At 56.3% G+C, this 15,705-nt stretch overlaps 2 protein-coding genes across 3 annotated transcripts in view; one reads left to right on the top strand and one right to left on the bottom strand.

Annotated features, from left to right (window-relative positions):
* The first annotated feature begins 312 nt into the window (after window positions 1-312).
* PRRT1B (proline rich transmembrane protein 1B) lies at window positions 313-1,424 on the top strand. Its single transcript, XM_058037939.1, has 4 exons — window positions 313-386; window positions 642-915; window positions 1,057-1,191; window positions 1,278-1,424. Exons 1-4 carry the CDS (start codon window positions 313-315, stop codon window positions 1,422-1,424), a joined length of 630 nt encoding a protein of 209 aa, XP_057893922.1.
* Window positions 1,425-3,657: 2,233 nt separating this feature from the next.
* RAPGEF1 (Rap guanine nucleotide exchange factor 1) overlaps window positions 3,658-15,705 on the bottom strand; it is an 83,501-nt gene continuing 71,453 nt past the window's right edge. The window contains exons 16-26 of one of the 2 annotated variants that reach the window (XM_058037931.1): window positions 14,594-14,669; window positions 11,106-11,194; window positions 9,380-9,468; window positions 8,821-9,006; window positions 8,580-8,664; window positions 8,282-8,376; window positions 7,769-7,847; window positions 7,522-7,623; window positions 7,003-7,100; window positions 6,532-6,660; window positions 3,658-6,018 (exon numbers count right to left, since the gene is read on the bottom strand). In XM_058037931.1, coding sequence (XP_057893914.1) covers window positions 5,868-6,018; window positions 6,532-6,660; window positions 7,003-7,100; window positions 7,522-7,623; window positions 7,769-7,847; window positions 8,282-8,376; window positions 8,580-8,664; window positions 8,821-9,006; window positions 9,380-9,468; window positions 11,106-11,194; window positions 14,594-14,669 — 1,179 coding nt within the window. In that variant the 3' untranslated portion in view covers window positions 3,658-5,867. Of the gene's footprint in view, window positions 6,019-6,531; window positions 6,661-7,002; window positions 7,101-7,521; window positions 7,624-7,768; window positions 7,848-8,281; window positions 8,377-8,579; window positions 8,665-8,820; window positions 9,007-9,379; window positions 9,469-11,099; window positions 11,195-14,593; window positions 14,670-15,705 lie in introns of both variants that reach the window. The other variant, XM_058037930.1, reaches the window with a different exon arrangement.

Here is a 15,705-nt window from a genome sequence, read left to right on the forward strand (position 1 = left end):
GGCTGGCCGGTGCGGGGCGGCGCCGCCCGCGGGCCCTGGGCAAACAGCAGCGGGTCAATGATTAACCGGCCCGGCTGCGCTCCCGCCGCCCGCGCGGGGCCACGCGGGGCTCGGGGGCCGCGGCGGGGCCGGAGCGGGCCGGGCCCCGAGCGGCGGCGGTTGGGAGCCCGCGGGCACCGGCGTGAGTGGGGCCGGGGATGGGGCACCGGGGGGAACACGAGGGCAGCCCCATGGCACCCCGGACCGGGGGTGACCGTGCCGGGAGCGTCCCGTCCCATCAGAGCCTCCCTGTCCCCGCAGGCCTCTCCGCGGATGGACGGTGAGCCGCCAGCCGGGCCCCAGGCCCGCGGCCCCGCCGCGCGGGGAGCGGAGCCGGGGGACGGCAGCGGGGCGGCCGGGGCTCCCACCGGGACAGCCGGGGCGCTGCCCACCCCCGGGGCTCCCACCGAGGCGCTGCCCACCCCCGGGGCTCCCACCGAGGCAGCCGGGGCGCTGCCCACTCCCGGGGCTCCCACCGGGGCGGCCTGGGCTCCTACCGGGGCTCCCACCGAGGCAGCCGGGGCGCTGCCCACCCCCGGAGCTCCCACCGGGACGGCCTGGGCTCCCACCGGGACGGCCTGGGCTCCCACCGGGGTTCCCGCCGGAGCAGCTGGGGCGCTGCCCACCCCCGGCCCCCGCAGCGACGCCCCCGCGGCCCCCGGGGACAGGCCCGTGGCCGTGTCGGTTGTCTCCAACTCAGCCTTCGAGGGGGCTCCTCCCCCGTACTCGCCCCCGGACCCCAAGAGCTACCACCTCCTCTACCCGCCGTTCCCAGCCGGCTATGCCCAGCACGGTCCCGTCATTTACCCGCCGGGGCCGGGACCGCGGCCCTACCCAGGCCCGGGCTTCCACCCCGGGCCGCTGCCCTACAGCCCGGTACGTATCCCCCACCCCGGTGCGTTCCTGCCCCGCTCTGCAGCAGGGCTCACCCCTTATCTCCCTGCCGGGTCTGTGGGGTCCCCGCGGTGCCCTGAGCAGCACAGCCCGGGCGGGGAGCAGCTCTAACCTCCCCCGCAGTACCACCCGCCGCCGGGGCCCTCACCCGCCGGCCGCGGGCACCACCGGCCCAAGGACTACACGGTGGAGTCGGTGCTGGTGACCCTCTTCTGCTGCCTGATCACCGGGGTCATGGCCCTCGTCTACTCCCACGAGGTAAGCAAGGACTCACCGGGCAGCCCCGAAGCTCCTCCTGGTGCTGCGGGTCTCTTCTAAGCGCTCCCCTTCTCTCCCTGCCCCAGACCCGCGCTGCCCTCGCCCGTGGGGACATGGCCCAGGCGTACCTGGCATCCAAAAAAGCGCAGTCACTGGTCCTCATCAGCCTCCTCATCGGGTTGTTCGCCTCCATCAGCTGGATCGTCTACGTGCTGGTGTCCCTGTACCTGTGACAAGGACCCTGAGCCCCAGGGCGCCGAGAGCTCCTGGTGGCTCCACCTGCGCGGGGGTATGGGGCACGGGCAGGTGAAGTTGCCACATCCTTGTGTGGAAATGAGTGACAATGAAGTGTTTTTGGGGCTGTGGGGCAGCGTCCGTCCTTCCTGGTGGGGCGGGGAGCTGCCCCGGAGCCTTGAGGCATCTGCTCAGCCCAGGGCAGGAGGAGCCCGGAGCAGGGAGATGCTGCATCCTGCCGGATCCAGCTCTGGGCAGGGTCCGTGGGTGGGATCAGGCTCTGCTGCAGGATGCTGAATCCCATTGCTCTGGGCTCCCACTTGGAGCTGCCAATGGGACTCAGGTGCGGAGGGAGCATCTTGTAGGATTGGGGTTGGAGGTGAAGCAGAAGTAGCAGGTGTGTGGGAAGCCCTCACTGGTCATTAATAGTGTAACATACAAACTCATGTATGCAATTCTACGGTAATTCTGCACACACACACCCCACCACACAACACCCACCCCTGTACTGCCACCTCTTGCTGCTTCCAGACTGAAATAAAATACAGCTCTAGCCAAAACTTCTGTTTTCTCTGCACACCGAGGGCCTACATCTCCCCTTGCCATGGCCTTTGCCCACCACAAAATTCAGGGTAAGTTCTCCTGCAACAGCTGAAATGAGGGTTTAGCAGGTGGGCACCAGGGAAGGGGAATCTCCCTGTGCCTCTGGCCTGGGCAGTTTGGGGGCACCCTGAGCTGAGGGCAGACAGTGTCCCCCCAAGCTGAGCTGGTTCCCTGGGATGCAGCCCCACATTGCAGCCCTGGCACAGGGGCCATGTGCTCAGGTCAGTGTCTGGGCACTCTCCTCCTAAGCTGGCCTGTGACAATTATTTCCAGAGGAATTTTGAACCCTGTCCAGGACTGAAATAGCTCCATGGAGGGGTTATTTATAGCCCTCGGCTGCGGGCACACGGCCATGCACGGGCTGGGCACACGCTGGGAGCCGGGCAGCCAAAACCCTGACACGGGGACACCAGAGCCCAGGGAAGGTGACAGGAGAAGATCTCCCCTTGTACTGAGGCAAAGCCATCTTGGCAGAGAGGGAAGAAATTTATAGTGAAAAAATAGAGGGGAAAGAGGCACACGAGAAAACACGAGGCCACACCAGCGCCAGAGGCGGATTCGATTGTCACTTTAATCCACAGACTGTGCATGCACTGTAAACAGGATCATCAGGCAGGCTCGTTACTGGTGTTTTATTTGTCTTTAATATAAAAGTTACAGGTCTGAAATGTCTGCAGGAAGATGCCACCATGGGGGTTAGTGGTAAATCTATAATACAACGGAACTGCTTGGGGGAGAGGCCTGGGGCAGGGGGCTGGTGACGGGGGGCATGGCTTCTCCCCACTCCCTGCCCCGTGTGAGAGGGCACTCAGACTCTTCCCTCTCCCCAAAAAGAGGTGAGGATGCTGCCTGCAAGATGGGGACACACTCATGGCCAGTCTTGCACAAGGATGTTCTGGGTTTCTGCTCCTGGAGAATGGGGGGGTCTCTGAAGCTGCTCCAGGTCGGGGACCCTCCTCTAGGGTCCCTCCAGCCCTGAGAGCCTGGCCTGAGGGTGGGACACGAGCCAGGAGCTGTGGCTGGGACACTGCTCAGCTGGGGATGACAGCAGAGGAAGGGGTGAAGGGGGAGGAAAGCTGGGGGCACTCAGCTCCCATCCCCACACCACGGGCTGAGCCTCCGGCGCTGGGGGTAGGCAGAGGGCAGAGACCAAAACCTCCTTTGGTGCTAACTGTGGGCTCAAGTGCAGGGAAGAACCTGAAACGGCTCGGTGCTGTGCCCCACCACCCTCTCTGGGGAGAACTTTTTCCCGATTTCCAACCTAAACCTCCCTTGGGTCCTGTCACTGCTCACAGGTGAGGAGATCTGCACCTGCCCCTTGTGAGGCTGCTGAACACCACAATGTCCCCCCTCAGTCTCCTCCAGGCTGAACAAACCAAGTGCCCTCAGCTGCTCCTCACGAGGCCCCTCCAGACCCTTCCCCATCCTTGTGGCCTCCTTTGGACACTCTGTAATAGCTTAATATCTTCTTTTATATCGTGATACCCAAATTTAGTGTTGTCAGCAAAGTTCCTTAGTATCCCTTCCAGTCCTGTGTCCAGGTTGTCAGTGAAGATGCTGAAGAGCACAGGGCCAGGGGTGGAGCCCTGTGGAACCCCAGTCAGTGCCAGTTTTGGGGTGTCCTGTGTGCCAGTTTTGGGGTGTCCTGTGTGCCCGAGCCACTTGCTCACCCCTCAGGTAACACGGTCACTCAGCTGGATGAAGACAAGCTGGCCCCTCCTGTCCCCCTGAATCCCCAGGGCTGTGACTCCAGAGCCACCAGGGCAAAGCCCACACCACATCCTGGGTGTATTCATCACCCTTTTCACCATGCTGGGCTTTTAAAAGATCTTATTTACAAAGGAAACACGGATATGACTTCCTGGGAAGCCTCTGGGGAATGCAAAGCCGTGGCTGGACAGAACACACGGCTCCAATGCCCTCAGTGCCATGAAAATAAACAACTTTTGAAGTGTTCTGGCTCAGACCCCGTGGTTCAGCATGAACAATTCCTGCTCTGAGGCTGCACAGAACTGTGTTGGACCCCACACTGCCCTCCCCCAGGTGCCCTCATGGGCAGGGAGTCTCTCTGTGCTTGGCCACTGTGTGATCCTCGTGCCTGAGTGCTCAGGAAAATAACAAAGCAGGGTTATACCCTGGGCTGTCACTCCCTCCTGAGAGCCAGGCAGAGCTGGCCAAGGCTTTGCAATATGTTTGGAGAAGGAAAGGAGTGCAGCTCTGATTCACCCAGAACAAACAGAGGCTTTAGCAGGCACAGAGCTGCTATTGAGAAATAAGTTAAGGATGCTCTGTGAAACTCCATCTCTGTATTCCTTGGGAGATGCTGCCCTAAACCTGCAGGAATTTGCCAGAACCCTGTAAAAACCTCTGACAACGCGACAGGGAGCTGAGGAGGGTCTGGCAAAACCTGCAGGACACACTCACACCCACGATCCAACTGCAAACCACTGGAGCAGGACAGAGAGGAGGGATGTGAGAGGGCCTGGCTGGGGCTGTGCTGGGTGGGACACAGCGGGGGGACACAAGGGCTGAATAAGGCACACTGAACAGATTGGGGTTAACACTGTGTGTGTGGGAAATGACACCCCTGCCTTGCCCTTCCGTGCTGGGCTGTCCCTGCCCTGCTGGCAGCAGCAGGACTGGGGACAGGGACTGGCTGGGGGTCCTGCCAAAGCACAGCTCTCAAAGCACAGCACTGAGGGTCCAACAGGGACCCCCCAGAGAAAAACATTTGGCAACAGAGAGAGGAGAGAGGAGTGGGCGGGAGGACAGGGTGGCTCAGCTGGGCACAGGGCTCCTTCCTGGTTCCCAACCCAGAATTGGCTCCTTGAGGAGGCTCCAGCCCCTGCTCTGCAGCCAGTGCCCACCTGGCTGCCCCGAGCCTCCTTTATCCAGCACTCGGAACAACACTGTCACTGGTTGTGGATTTTATACAGACTGGTTTGCACTTGTCTTGTGTTTTTTTTTTTTTCCTATAAACTCATGGGTATTCAGACATGCATCAAAAATCTCCAGGGGGTTCTAAACACTAGGTATGTACAGTCTGTATCCTACAGCATTTCCTGTGCAAAAGCTAAGTACCATCGCTAAGAGACACGGGGGCACAGGCAGGTGACCCCCAGTACCTGGGCAGTCCGTGTTTCCAGGTCCAGAGGGATTTACTGTTGCTTAAATAACGAGATCTGAGAGGAGGAGGGGGGTGTGATGACTGGAGATGGCGGGTCCCTGCCCACATTTTCAGTGCCTCTTCTGCATCTACGACCGGTGCCTTCCTGCCGTGAAGAAGGCCCAGAGATCTGGGGTGAGCCGAGACCCCTGTAAACACAAGCAGCTCTCTGGAAGCAGAGCTCCTCTGGCAGGCAGCAGGAGACACTTCCATCCTCACGAACACGTTGGGAAGGTGGCATTGCAGGGGAGACTCCAACCCTTGGCTTCCTCGGCTGCTGCCCAACGCCGCTCCGGACACGAGTCAGTGGGCGCTGAGCTCCTGCTGCCCCTGCTCGGGATGGAAACAAGAGCCAGGGAACACCTGAATGCAACAGGCCAGCAAACCAGCATCACGCTGGCGTGGGACACTCCTTCCACACAGCTCTGTCCCCGGGGTTAAAGCTGGTTCATGGCACAGAGGGGCGGGAGGAGGAGGAGGGCGAGTGCAGCGAGCTCCGGCCGATCGATCTCTGCCCTCGGCGGCTGCGCCGGCCGGCATGGCCACCCCCAGGGCTGGCTGCCAGCTGGGAGGGAGGGTGTGTCATCCAGTGACAGGTACAAACATCGAACTCCAGTCTCATAGCTGCCCTCGGCGCCTCTGCGGAGCGATTCTCCTCACACAACCCCTCCTCCTAGGTTTTCTCTTCCCGATCTGTTTTCCGCCTCGTGATGTTCCGCGGTTTGATTTTCAGCGACAGTTCCCACAGGGCCTCCTCAGCCAGGTGGTCGCTGAAGTCGTTGAAGAATGACACTATGTCATCGTTCCTCTTGATGTCGTAATGTCTGGAAAGCCACAGAGGAGCTGCAGTTACACAAGGGCTGCCTGGGCTCCTCTCCTGCCTTTGGGCCACCCCTGTCCCTGTCCTGCTCTGAGGACACCCAGCACTGTGTGTGGGCTGTGCCCTGTGCTCATGGCAGTGGTGTCACACCACAGAGGGGAAAACCTGCTGCTGAATTGAGGGGAAAAAGGCACTTATCATACAGAAATCAGCAGGTAGATCTGCTGCCTCTGCTGCAAGACAGCACTGAAGAAAACCCCAAACATCCCAGAGAACACAGGAACCAGCAACGGCAAAACCTGAAGGCAAAACTTATCTGGATCCCAAAACTATATCAAAAAAATGCCCTTACAATGTTTATCTAACCTAGAGAGGGAAGGAGCCTGATTAGAGCCCTGTTGTTCTCAGCTCTCCTTCCAACTCCCTTCCCCTTTAGATTCCCTTCTCCTTGCCCAGGGGCTCCCATGTCCAAGCCCCTGCCCCAGTCCCCACCTCTGAGCCCCACTGCTGCACTTACACTTGCTGGAAGCACCTCATGCTGTCCAGGATGTTAAACTGCTGCCAGCGCTTGGAAAAGTTCACTTTGCTGTCAATGTAATCAGGGTTTCCCAGATGGACAAAGGTCAGGTCCTGCAGAATCAGGCCTCTGAAAGAGGGAAAGGGGCAGCAGGCCAAGGGAGAAGGCAAACAGACACAGAGGTTAGTCACAAAGGGCAGCCCAACAAAATCCAACAGCCTCCCACTGCCACCAGAATGGCAACCTTATCCAGAGGGAAACACTCCCCAGCAGCAGATCCAAAGGCGTTGAGATGCCAACACCCCCAGCCAAACTGCTCCAGAGAGCACCCATGGGCTGATGTGGCACGGTGCTGCTTTACCCCAGGGGCTGGGCAAAAGGCAGAGGCTGAGCTCAGCAGCAGCTGCTGAGAAATCCCTGAGGGAGGCATTTGAAGGTGCAGAGCAGTGTCAGGGGAGGAGCTGCACTCACAGGTAGGGGATGCAGGGGGGATCCACGTCGGCCAGGGCCGCTCGGTAGGCGCGGAAGGACGAGGAGCTGTCGATCAGGGTGCAGTACTCAGCCAGGCCCTGCAGCACACAAATCCCCTGCTGACACCCCTGCTGCCAAGCCATTCTCCCTGTCACCTCCCCCCTGAGAGCCACACGGAGCAGGGAGGTAATGCCATGCTGCAAACACCTCCAGCTGATTTACTCAGCCCAACCCTGGGGTGTTCACATTGCTGCCTTCAGCCACCCCCAGCCTTGGGCTGCAGGAGGAGGAGGAGGAGGAGGAGGCTGTTGTCCCCTGTGACTGTGCTGGCACTCCTGCAGCTGTCAGAATGCCCAGCCACACTGAAGGCTTCCAGCACTGCGGCATTTTACCCACTGGAGAGGAGTTATCCACCATCCCTGCGCCCTGGGACACTGCTGGGATGTAAAACCACTCAGCTCTTTCACACATAACCACACTCAGCCCACCCCAAAGCCCACAGGCCCCACTGCTCCTCACCTCTGAGGTTTGCTTCTGCCACTCCAGCCTTCGGATGGGTGCAGAATCCAGTGCAGAAAGAATGGCCAGATAGGAATTAAAATTATTCAGCTTTCGTAAGTGCTGTCAAGAGGGAGAATATTCCAGTTACCTGAGAGCTCTGAAAAGCCTTCCAGCATCAAACAGCTCTACCAAGCAGAGGGCCCCACTCCCCTGCCCCTTTAGACAGCAGTGTGTGTGTGATTCACAGGAAAAAACAAACTGGTACCTTCATAATCTTTATAAATTTAAGGAGCAGCCTCTCTCGGTCCTGGGCTTTCTCTTGTAGCATAATTATTGAACGGACCCTGGAAGAACAGACAGAATAAAAGATAAACCTGCTTAAGCAGAGATCAGATTTCCTCGTGTTTCATTAAGAAAGCTGATCACTAATAGGGATGGGCCAATGCAAAAAAGTTCACAATACCTCAAACTTAAATGGAGCACTCTAATCCACAGCAAAGACAGGATACTGTCACAGAGGGCATTTATTTGCAAGGGGAATGTTTGTTTCAAGAGCTCAGTGATACTGATAATTAATTCCTCTGGATTACAAGACACTCCTTATTTTATTTCTGCGGTGCTCTGGGGCCTTAGATGAGTGCTCTGCATCTACTTCCTGGCCAAAAATACACATTATCCCATTTGTAACAAAGGAACCCAAGTCTATGAGGAATACTTGGAATATTTGCAAGGCATTGGAGGTTAGGCACAGTTCAGTGCCATGTTCTGAGCTCCTTACCAGTAGGACATGTTATTAAAGTGCTCTGTGAACTGTGTCAGGTTGGGGCTCTTCTCTTCATTTTGTTCCTTTGCCCAAAGCAGAACTTCTGGAATCTGCCAAGGAAGGAGAGGAGAGGGGTGTGAAAATACCACACATTAAAATGGGATTTCCTCCCCAAGATTCCCAGCTGCAGCCTGTGCTCACAGGCACTTGCTGGCACAAGATCAGCTGTGTCCCACAGTCCAGCAGGTGCCTGGGAGAGCTGGCAGAAGGTCCAAACCCTCCCACTGCCCTCAGCCCATCCTCATCTCTGTACCTCGATTTTATAGAAGAGTTCAGCATCCAGCAGGGTCAGCTGCTCAGCTATTTCATGGCTGTGGAAATCATGCAGTGTCCCTGGCCTGTGGAAAACAACCAGGAAGTACCAAGGCTCAGCAAACGTGACCTGTTTTCTTATCTTTCTTGTATTTTGAACCGAGGAAAACTCTTGTGTTCCCAGGGAAGGGGTGCCCTGGCTCTCAGAGGACACAGGTATGGTCACAGACACCTCTCCTCACCTGGCTGCCACCCCTCTGGCTGCGAGAGGTTTGATGGAGTTGGCATAGCTCAGCATTTTCTTCTGATCCACCTTATCCAGGATGTTCTTGCGCAGCACCCTGGCCAGGCTCAGCTCCCCACTGCACACCAGCCTGAACACCAGGTCCATCAGCAGCTTGAGGATCTCCTCTGTCAACTCCACCAAGCTGGGAGGAAGGTGGAAAATGCAGGGAAGGCATCAGAGCTGAGACACTGAGCTCTGGGGTTTGTATCTGTACTGAGTCTCATTGCTCTTTCCTACCAACAGAAATTTCTCTTCTTCCCAGCTCTTTCTTTCCCAGAGATTCTCCTTTTATTTGTTATTTTCAAACCACTGACCCATTTAGGACACACAGGAACAATCTGTTCTTCCAACAGAGTTCAGCATTACAGGTGTCCCACTGGTCAGGGTTGGGGGATTTCAGCTGTCATTACAGATTGGGTTAAAAAAATGCATCTTCCCTAAAACCCACATTTTCCCAGCTGCCAGGTTTCTGTAAGTTACTGACCCTGCATCCCAAAATGAAGAAAGGAACTCACCACAGCTCATCCACCACTCTCACCAGCACGAAGAAGGTGTTCTTACTGACTCTCTTCTTGAACGTGTCCGGGAAGTGGCAAAACTTCTCATATGTTGGTTGTAAATTAAAGAATTAACTCAGTGTAGCCCCATCAGCATCAGTGCAATTCCCAACTGCCCCAAGGAATCATAAAATCATTGAATGATTTGGGGTGAAAGGACCTTAATAATCATCCAGTTCCACTCCCTACCATGGGCAGGGTCACCTTCCACTGCCCCAGGTTGCTCAGAGCTCCATCCAGCCTTGCCTTGGACACTGCCAGGGAACACTGTTCTGTCCTGATGGAAACTGGTGCTTGATTTCCAGGAGATAAGGGACACTGAGATGGCATTAAACTGGCATGACACCAGCTGCTGGTAGCAGGGGTGTGAGGAGGAACTGACACCTCACAGAACTGAGAGCAGGTGTACCCTGAAATTGCTCTCTCTAAGGTGGCATTTAATGAGCAGCACTTCCCCACAGTGATCTCCCCCACTGGTCTGTGACATCTGCTCTCAACAGATCTCAGATGTCACCTCCACCTTCCTGGCTGCCCAATCTGCTGCAAGGACAGTGACAGGGGTGACAGCACAGGCTCAAAAACCTTCTGCCACGTGGACAAAGGGACAGAGAGCAAGGTTATCAGTAAGGCAGCACTGGCAGGGGTAGCCCAGGCAGGATTGTCACCTGGCTGAGCTGTGCTGTGTCCCTGGCTGCTAATCCAGAGCAGCAGCTCTGCTGCAGATGGCACTGACGAGCTGCAGCAGGACACGGTGACGTCAGGCTCCCTCTGACGTGGCTGCACAGCACCAGAGCCACCAGAGCCACCAGGGCCACCAGAGCAACCAGAGCCACCAGGGCCACCAGAGCCACCAGGGCCAACAGAGCCGCCAGGGCCACCAGGGCCACCAGGGCCAACAGAGCCACCAGGGCCACCAGGGCTACCAGAGCCACCAGGGCCACCAGGGCCACCAGAGCCACCAGGGCCAACAGAGCCAACAGAGCCAACAGGGCCACCAGGGCCAACAGAGCCACCAGAGCCACCAGAGCCTCCAGAGCCACCAGGGCCAACAGGGCCAACAGAGCCACCAGGGCCAACAGAGCCTGCCCTGCTCTGCTGGCAGGGAACAGAGCCAGGGGCAAGGAAAGGCAGCAGGGTGCTCAGGGAGAGCCCCTCTCCATCCTCTGCCAGGAATGCTCACCCTGCACATCAGGGTTACCAGGCACAAGCTCAGCTCAGGGCTGGGAGGCCAAGAGCATCTTCAGGGCTGAGTTTATTGCAGTAAGAGAGAGAAAGCCTTGATGGTTTAATCATCTCTAATATTAAACTACACTTTCCCATGCAGGGAATACCCATGGCTCCTCTGGAAGGCAGAAGGTTCTCTGGTCCCCACTCCACAAATGAGATGTCCCAAATAAAACACATTTCCCCAGTGACACACAAAAAATCTGAATTGCTCCTCTACCCTGCCAGGACCCCTCAGGAGACAACTCAGGCCCAGTATCCACTGTGACTGGACCTGCCCTGCAGCAATTCCCACTGCAGAGAGTGGAGGTGAAGGGATTCCTGCCTGGGACACACCAGGGCCAGCACATCCCTGACCATGCTGCCAGCAGGCTTTTGACCAAAACCCTGCCACCAGCTCTCTCCACACTGACCATCCAGCTCTGACTCCTGATGGGAGTCAACTGCCTCTGACAAAAGGATATCTGTACTGCAGCTTCTTGATGAGCTCTTCAGGGGTAATAAATGTCCTGTACGTGGTCAGAAAGGCTTCACAGTACAGCACCAGATCTGGGGGAAAAAGCAAAAAAGCTTCAGTCAACTCTGCTTTCAGAAAAAGGAGCTGCTTGTGAGGTTGAATGCAGATATACAGAAGAGGACAGGGACACATTTTGGTGTGAGTAAACTTCCCAGGAAGGCTGTGCTCTTGGTCCTTACCAGCAGATGGACCCTTTGGCACAGGAGCAGCAGCGACACTGCCCTGTCCCCACCGGGCTGGCCCTGGCTCCCACTCGGGCTTGTGCCTCATAAAAGGGTCAGTGAAAAACACCTGCTTGAGGGACAGGAGCTACCAATAATGTGTCAGGGAAAAACGTAGTTCAGACCTTGGGGATGCTTAAAAAAGAAGATCTGATGGCAAGAGGTGATGCCTGCTCTGTCTTTGGGGCTCAGGCAGGTCACTCTGCCCTCCCAATGAGGAACATATGTGTTTCAGCACATGCTGTGGGGCTGCAGATCCTCTGCCCTTGCTGAGTTCCACGAAATCCATCCCAGGACAGTGTAAATAGAAGATTACACTGATTTACAAGATTATTTCCAGCCGAAAGAAAAGCAAATTGCACTACAAAAACTGATGCTGCCCCAACAGAGATGGGTGCACACAGCCTGTGCTGATCCACCCGCAGGACAAGGTGCTGCAGGGCCTGGAATTGCAAAGGCTCTGGGCATTATCATGGGCACAGGGGATGGAATCTGAAGAAAGCACAAACTGCAAACAGGAATGCAGATGTCAGGTGAGGACTGCAGAGCACTTGCAGTGCCAATGCCTGATCCCTGTGGACAGGAGCTCCAAAATGGGAGCCCTGGGGATTAGGGGCAGCACAGAGCAGGGCAGGGCAGCAGGGGATGGCACCCTGCCCTGCCAGGAGCTCTGCACCAGGGGCAGGGCGTGCAGGGGATGGCACTGTGCCCCTGCCAGGAGCACTGCACCAGGGGCAGGGTGTGCAGGGGATGGCACCCTGCCCTGCCAGGAGCTCTGCACCAGGGGCAGGGCGTGCAGGGGATGGCACTGTGCCCCTGCCAGGAGCTCTGCACCAGGGGCAGGGTGTGCAGGGGATGGCACTGTGCCCCTGCCAGGAGCTCTGCACCAGGGGCAGGGTGTGCAGGGGATGGCACTGTGCCCCTGCCAGGAGCTCTGCACCAGGGGCAGGGTGTGCAGGGGATGGCACTGTGCCCCTGCCAGGAGCTCTGCACCAGGGGCAGGGTGTGCAGGGGATGGCACTGTGCCCTGCCAGGAGCTCTGCACCAGGGGCAGACAGGGCAAGAGCTCCTGCTGGGCCTGCCCAGGCTGGGCTGCACACGCAGGGCTTGTCCCAGCCAGAGCAGGCATCACCCCACAGGCACGTGCTGCAACAGCCACTGCTGGGAGGTGGAAGGAGCAGGGCACAGAGGGAGAGCTCTGCCTCTCTACCTGCACTGTTCCTCTTGGCAGCAACCTCACCTTCCTCCTGCCCTGAAATCAGGAGTGCTGCTGCCTCTGGGTGACAGAACAGAGCCTGAGTGCTCACACCAGGCCTTGTCCAGCCCCAACCCTGCACTCACAGCAAGTGTGTGTGGCTGTGAGCACTCAACTGACCAGGGATTTTATTCCTGAAGACCACAGGTCTCTCTTTATCCCTTATGCCATTTAGGTTTTTCAGAAAACTCAAATGGACAAGAAGCATCATGCAGCAGGGCGTGGAGTTACATTTATTCTGGGTTCCCATCTGCCCAAAAGGCAACGTGAGGTAATACAGCTGGTCTGCTCTGGCACTTGAAGCTGCCAAGAAATTCATCTTTAAAGGAAAGCCTCTTAACTCTACCCCTCTGTGCCTTTGGCTGATTGATTTACAAGCCTGGAATTCTTCTCATTGTAAGCTTAATTCATTAACCCTCTCAGTCACCCAGGCAGTGGGTTAGTATAGCACAAATTCCTCTGTGCTCCATTCAGCCCTGGCTCGGCAGGCTGAGCTCAGGCACTGGAACTGTCCCCTGCCCCAGCTCTGCACAGCTGCACCACTGGGCACGTTAAATCCTGCTCTGGCTTCCCCACAGCTCTCACCCCACTGCTTGCAGAGCCCTCAGAGCCCCCTGTTCATGAACTGCAGGTCCAGCACTCACCCCCTCACCAGGCAGCTGTGTTTCAGCAGGAACAGTGGGGGAGTTTTTTGTGGTCATGCTTATTCCAGAGAACAAGAAGTTTAGAAATTTCTCTATCCCACTTTCAGCATGTTTATAAGGGTATTTCCACCATCTCATTTAGACTTTTCTTTAATATACATTTCCAGCCTTGGCACAATCAACTGCCTCCTCCTCTCTGGTGTGTTCCTATCTTTGGTCCTTTCTGCCTGCATTCTATGCCCGTGCAGACTGGCAAACACAGCTGTCAGGGGAAGGATTTTCTGGCTAGCTGAATGGTGCTGGTAAGTAATTGCAAACATCTTATGCTACAGTAAAACCCCTGTCATTTAAAAATGCACATGAAAGATATTTCCCCTTTGACTATCAACCTCTAAACTGAGCACTGAGCGATTCAGAGGTTAGTGCTTTGCCTCCCAGGAGATAAGGAGATCAATCCTGGTTAAGGCCATCAGCACAAATGTGTTTGGCAGGTTCAAATAATTCTCTGGAAACACTGCAAAGGCTGTCTTTGCCACAGGTCTTGGAAAGGAGCTGCCTCATGTGTGTGGTGCCTGGGTTTGGGCAGATGAAGAGGGGTTTTAACAAATCTGGAGCTCAGGGTTGCTAATGTGCCTTCTCCTCCCCCACATCTTTTGTACTGTGGATTCCCTCTCTGAACTGGTCTGGGTGGCTGCCAGGACACAAGTGGTACAGAGTGAGACAGGAGGTGGCACAGTAAATTGAAAATACAGGGTGTCAGCAGAGCAGCACCTGGGCAGCCTCCCAGTGCCATCAGACCCAAACCAATATCCCCTTTTCCTGCTTTGATGCCACAACCATTCCATAACTCCTACAGCACCACTGCCCTGAAATTCAAAGGACAAGGAGCACCTCTGGAAACAAGATCCAGGCTGGTCACACCTGCTCTCACAGGAGGCAGTGGCCCAGCTCAGCAGGTACAGGGACACAACACAGCACTGTCACTGCTGTGCCAGATCCAGGCAAGGGCTGGGGGGGAGTTAATCCCATCCCTGCTGCTAAATGGAACCACCAGGGGCTTATCCAGCTTACCTCCATCTCCCAGAGATAAACACAACCCCCCAGGCTCAGGGGATCCCTGCAGACTCCCCCAGCCCAGCTGTCAGTGAGCAGAGGAGAGGCAGCCAGAGCCGTGCCAGGCCGTGCCAGGCCATGCCAGGCCGTGCCAGGCCGTGCCAGGCCACTCCAGGCCGTGCCAGGCCATGCCAGGCCATACCAGGCTGTGCCAGGCCACTCCAGGCCGTGCCAGGCCGTGCCCTGTGCCCCACCTACCTTTCCTGTCGGTTTCTGTGGCGTGCACCAAGAGAATGTCCCCAGATCCACCTCGGACATCTGGCCCATCATCCCCCTGCAATGGCAACACGACCACGTCAGGCACGGCCCAAGCTCCCTCAGGCCTGGTTTAACATTGCTGAGACTCCAGCTCAGCAACAACTGGCAGCACACAAAGTGTTCCTGGCACTGCTGGCAGCACAAGCTGGGACATGGAGCTCAGTGCTGGGATAATCCTGGAATCTGCACAGAGCATTTGGTGCCCCAGAGGAGGAGCTGGGCTGATCCTCACTCAGGGTCTCCCTAAGGCCAGGTTGTGCAGCTCAGGGAAGGCTGAACCTTCTGCCCAGAAATGCCACAAATCCTCCCATGAGCAGGGCAGCAGCACTGTGTGAGCTGCCTCAGAGGGCAGGATCACGTAGCACAGTGGCTCTGGGGTGGGAGGTCATGCATTCAGCTTGCATGCTCCTGGAACATCAAAACCCAGCAGTTAATGCCCTAATCTGGAGCCATTTGGCTCAGAGGTCACCTGAAATGATCCAATAACTGGCAGTAGAAAACAGCCCTGCTAATTGCTTGACCCCTGCATTATCACTCTCTAAAACACATCTTTCCTCTAGCTACTGCATTTCACAACTCAAAATATGCAAAACTGATCCAGGACTCAGCCAGCAGTTCCCACACTGCAGGAAGCAGCTCCCAGTGACAGCTCTGTACTGCTTCAAACACGTAGATCAAAAAGAAAAGAAAGAAAAAGGACACTAAGACACAGATCTGCTAGTCACAAATGTTCAGAAATCACTGATTTTTATATGTTTTTTAAAGGAAACAATCAGTCAGAGGAGGCTGGAGTTGTGTCTGTCTTCCCCTAGGAATGTCTTTAGCTTTTCAATGTTGAAAACAGTGAAACATGAATTACAGCCAGGAGCAGATGTGAATTTTTCAGGTGACTCTCTGGCAAGACTCATGAAATACTACTTAGAGAACATGTAAAAGCTTCTCACTGTCTCCTGCACATCTCAGCTGACCAAAGAACACCCCTGAATGCCAGTAAATGATCCATTCTGTGTTTTCCAGCCAAGCCCCCTGACAGCCTGTGAGCTTCACAAGGT

The sequence above is a fragment of the Melospiza georgiana genome, chromosome 20 (genome assembly GCF_028018845.1).
Source record: "Melospiza georgiana isolate bMelGeo1 chromosome 20, bMelGeo1.pri, whole genome shotgun sequence".
NCBI lineage: Eukaryota > Metazoa > Chordata > Aves > Passeriformes > Passerellidae > Melospiza > Melospiza georgiana.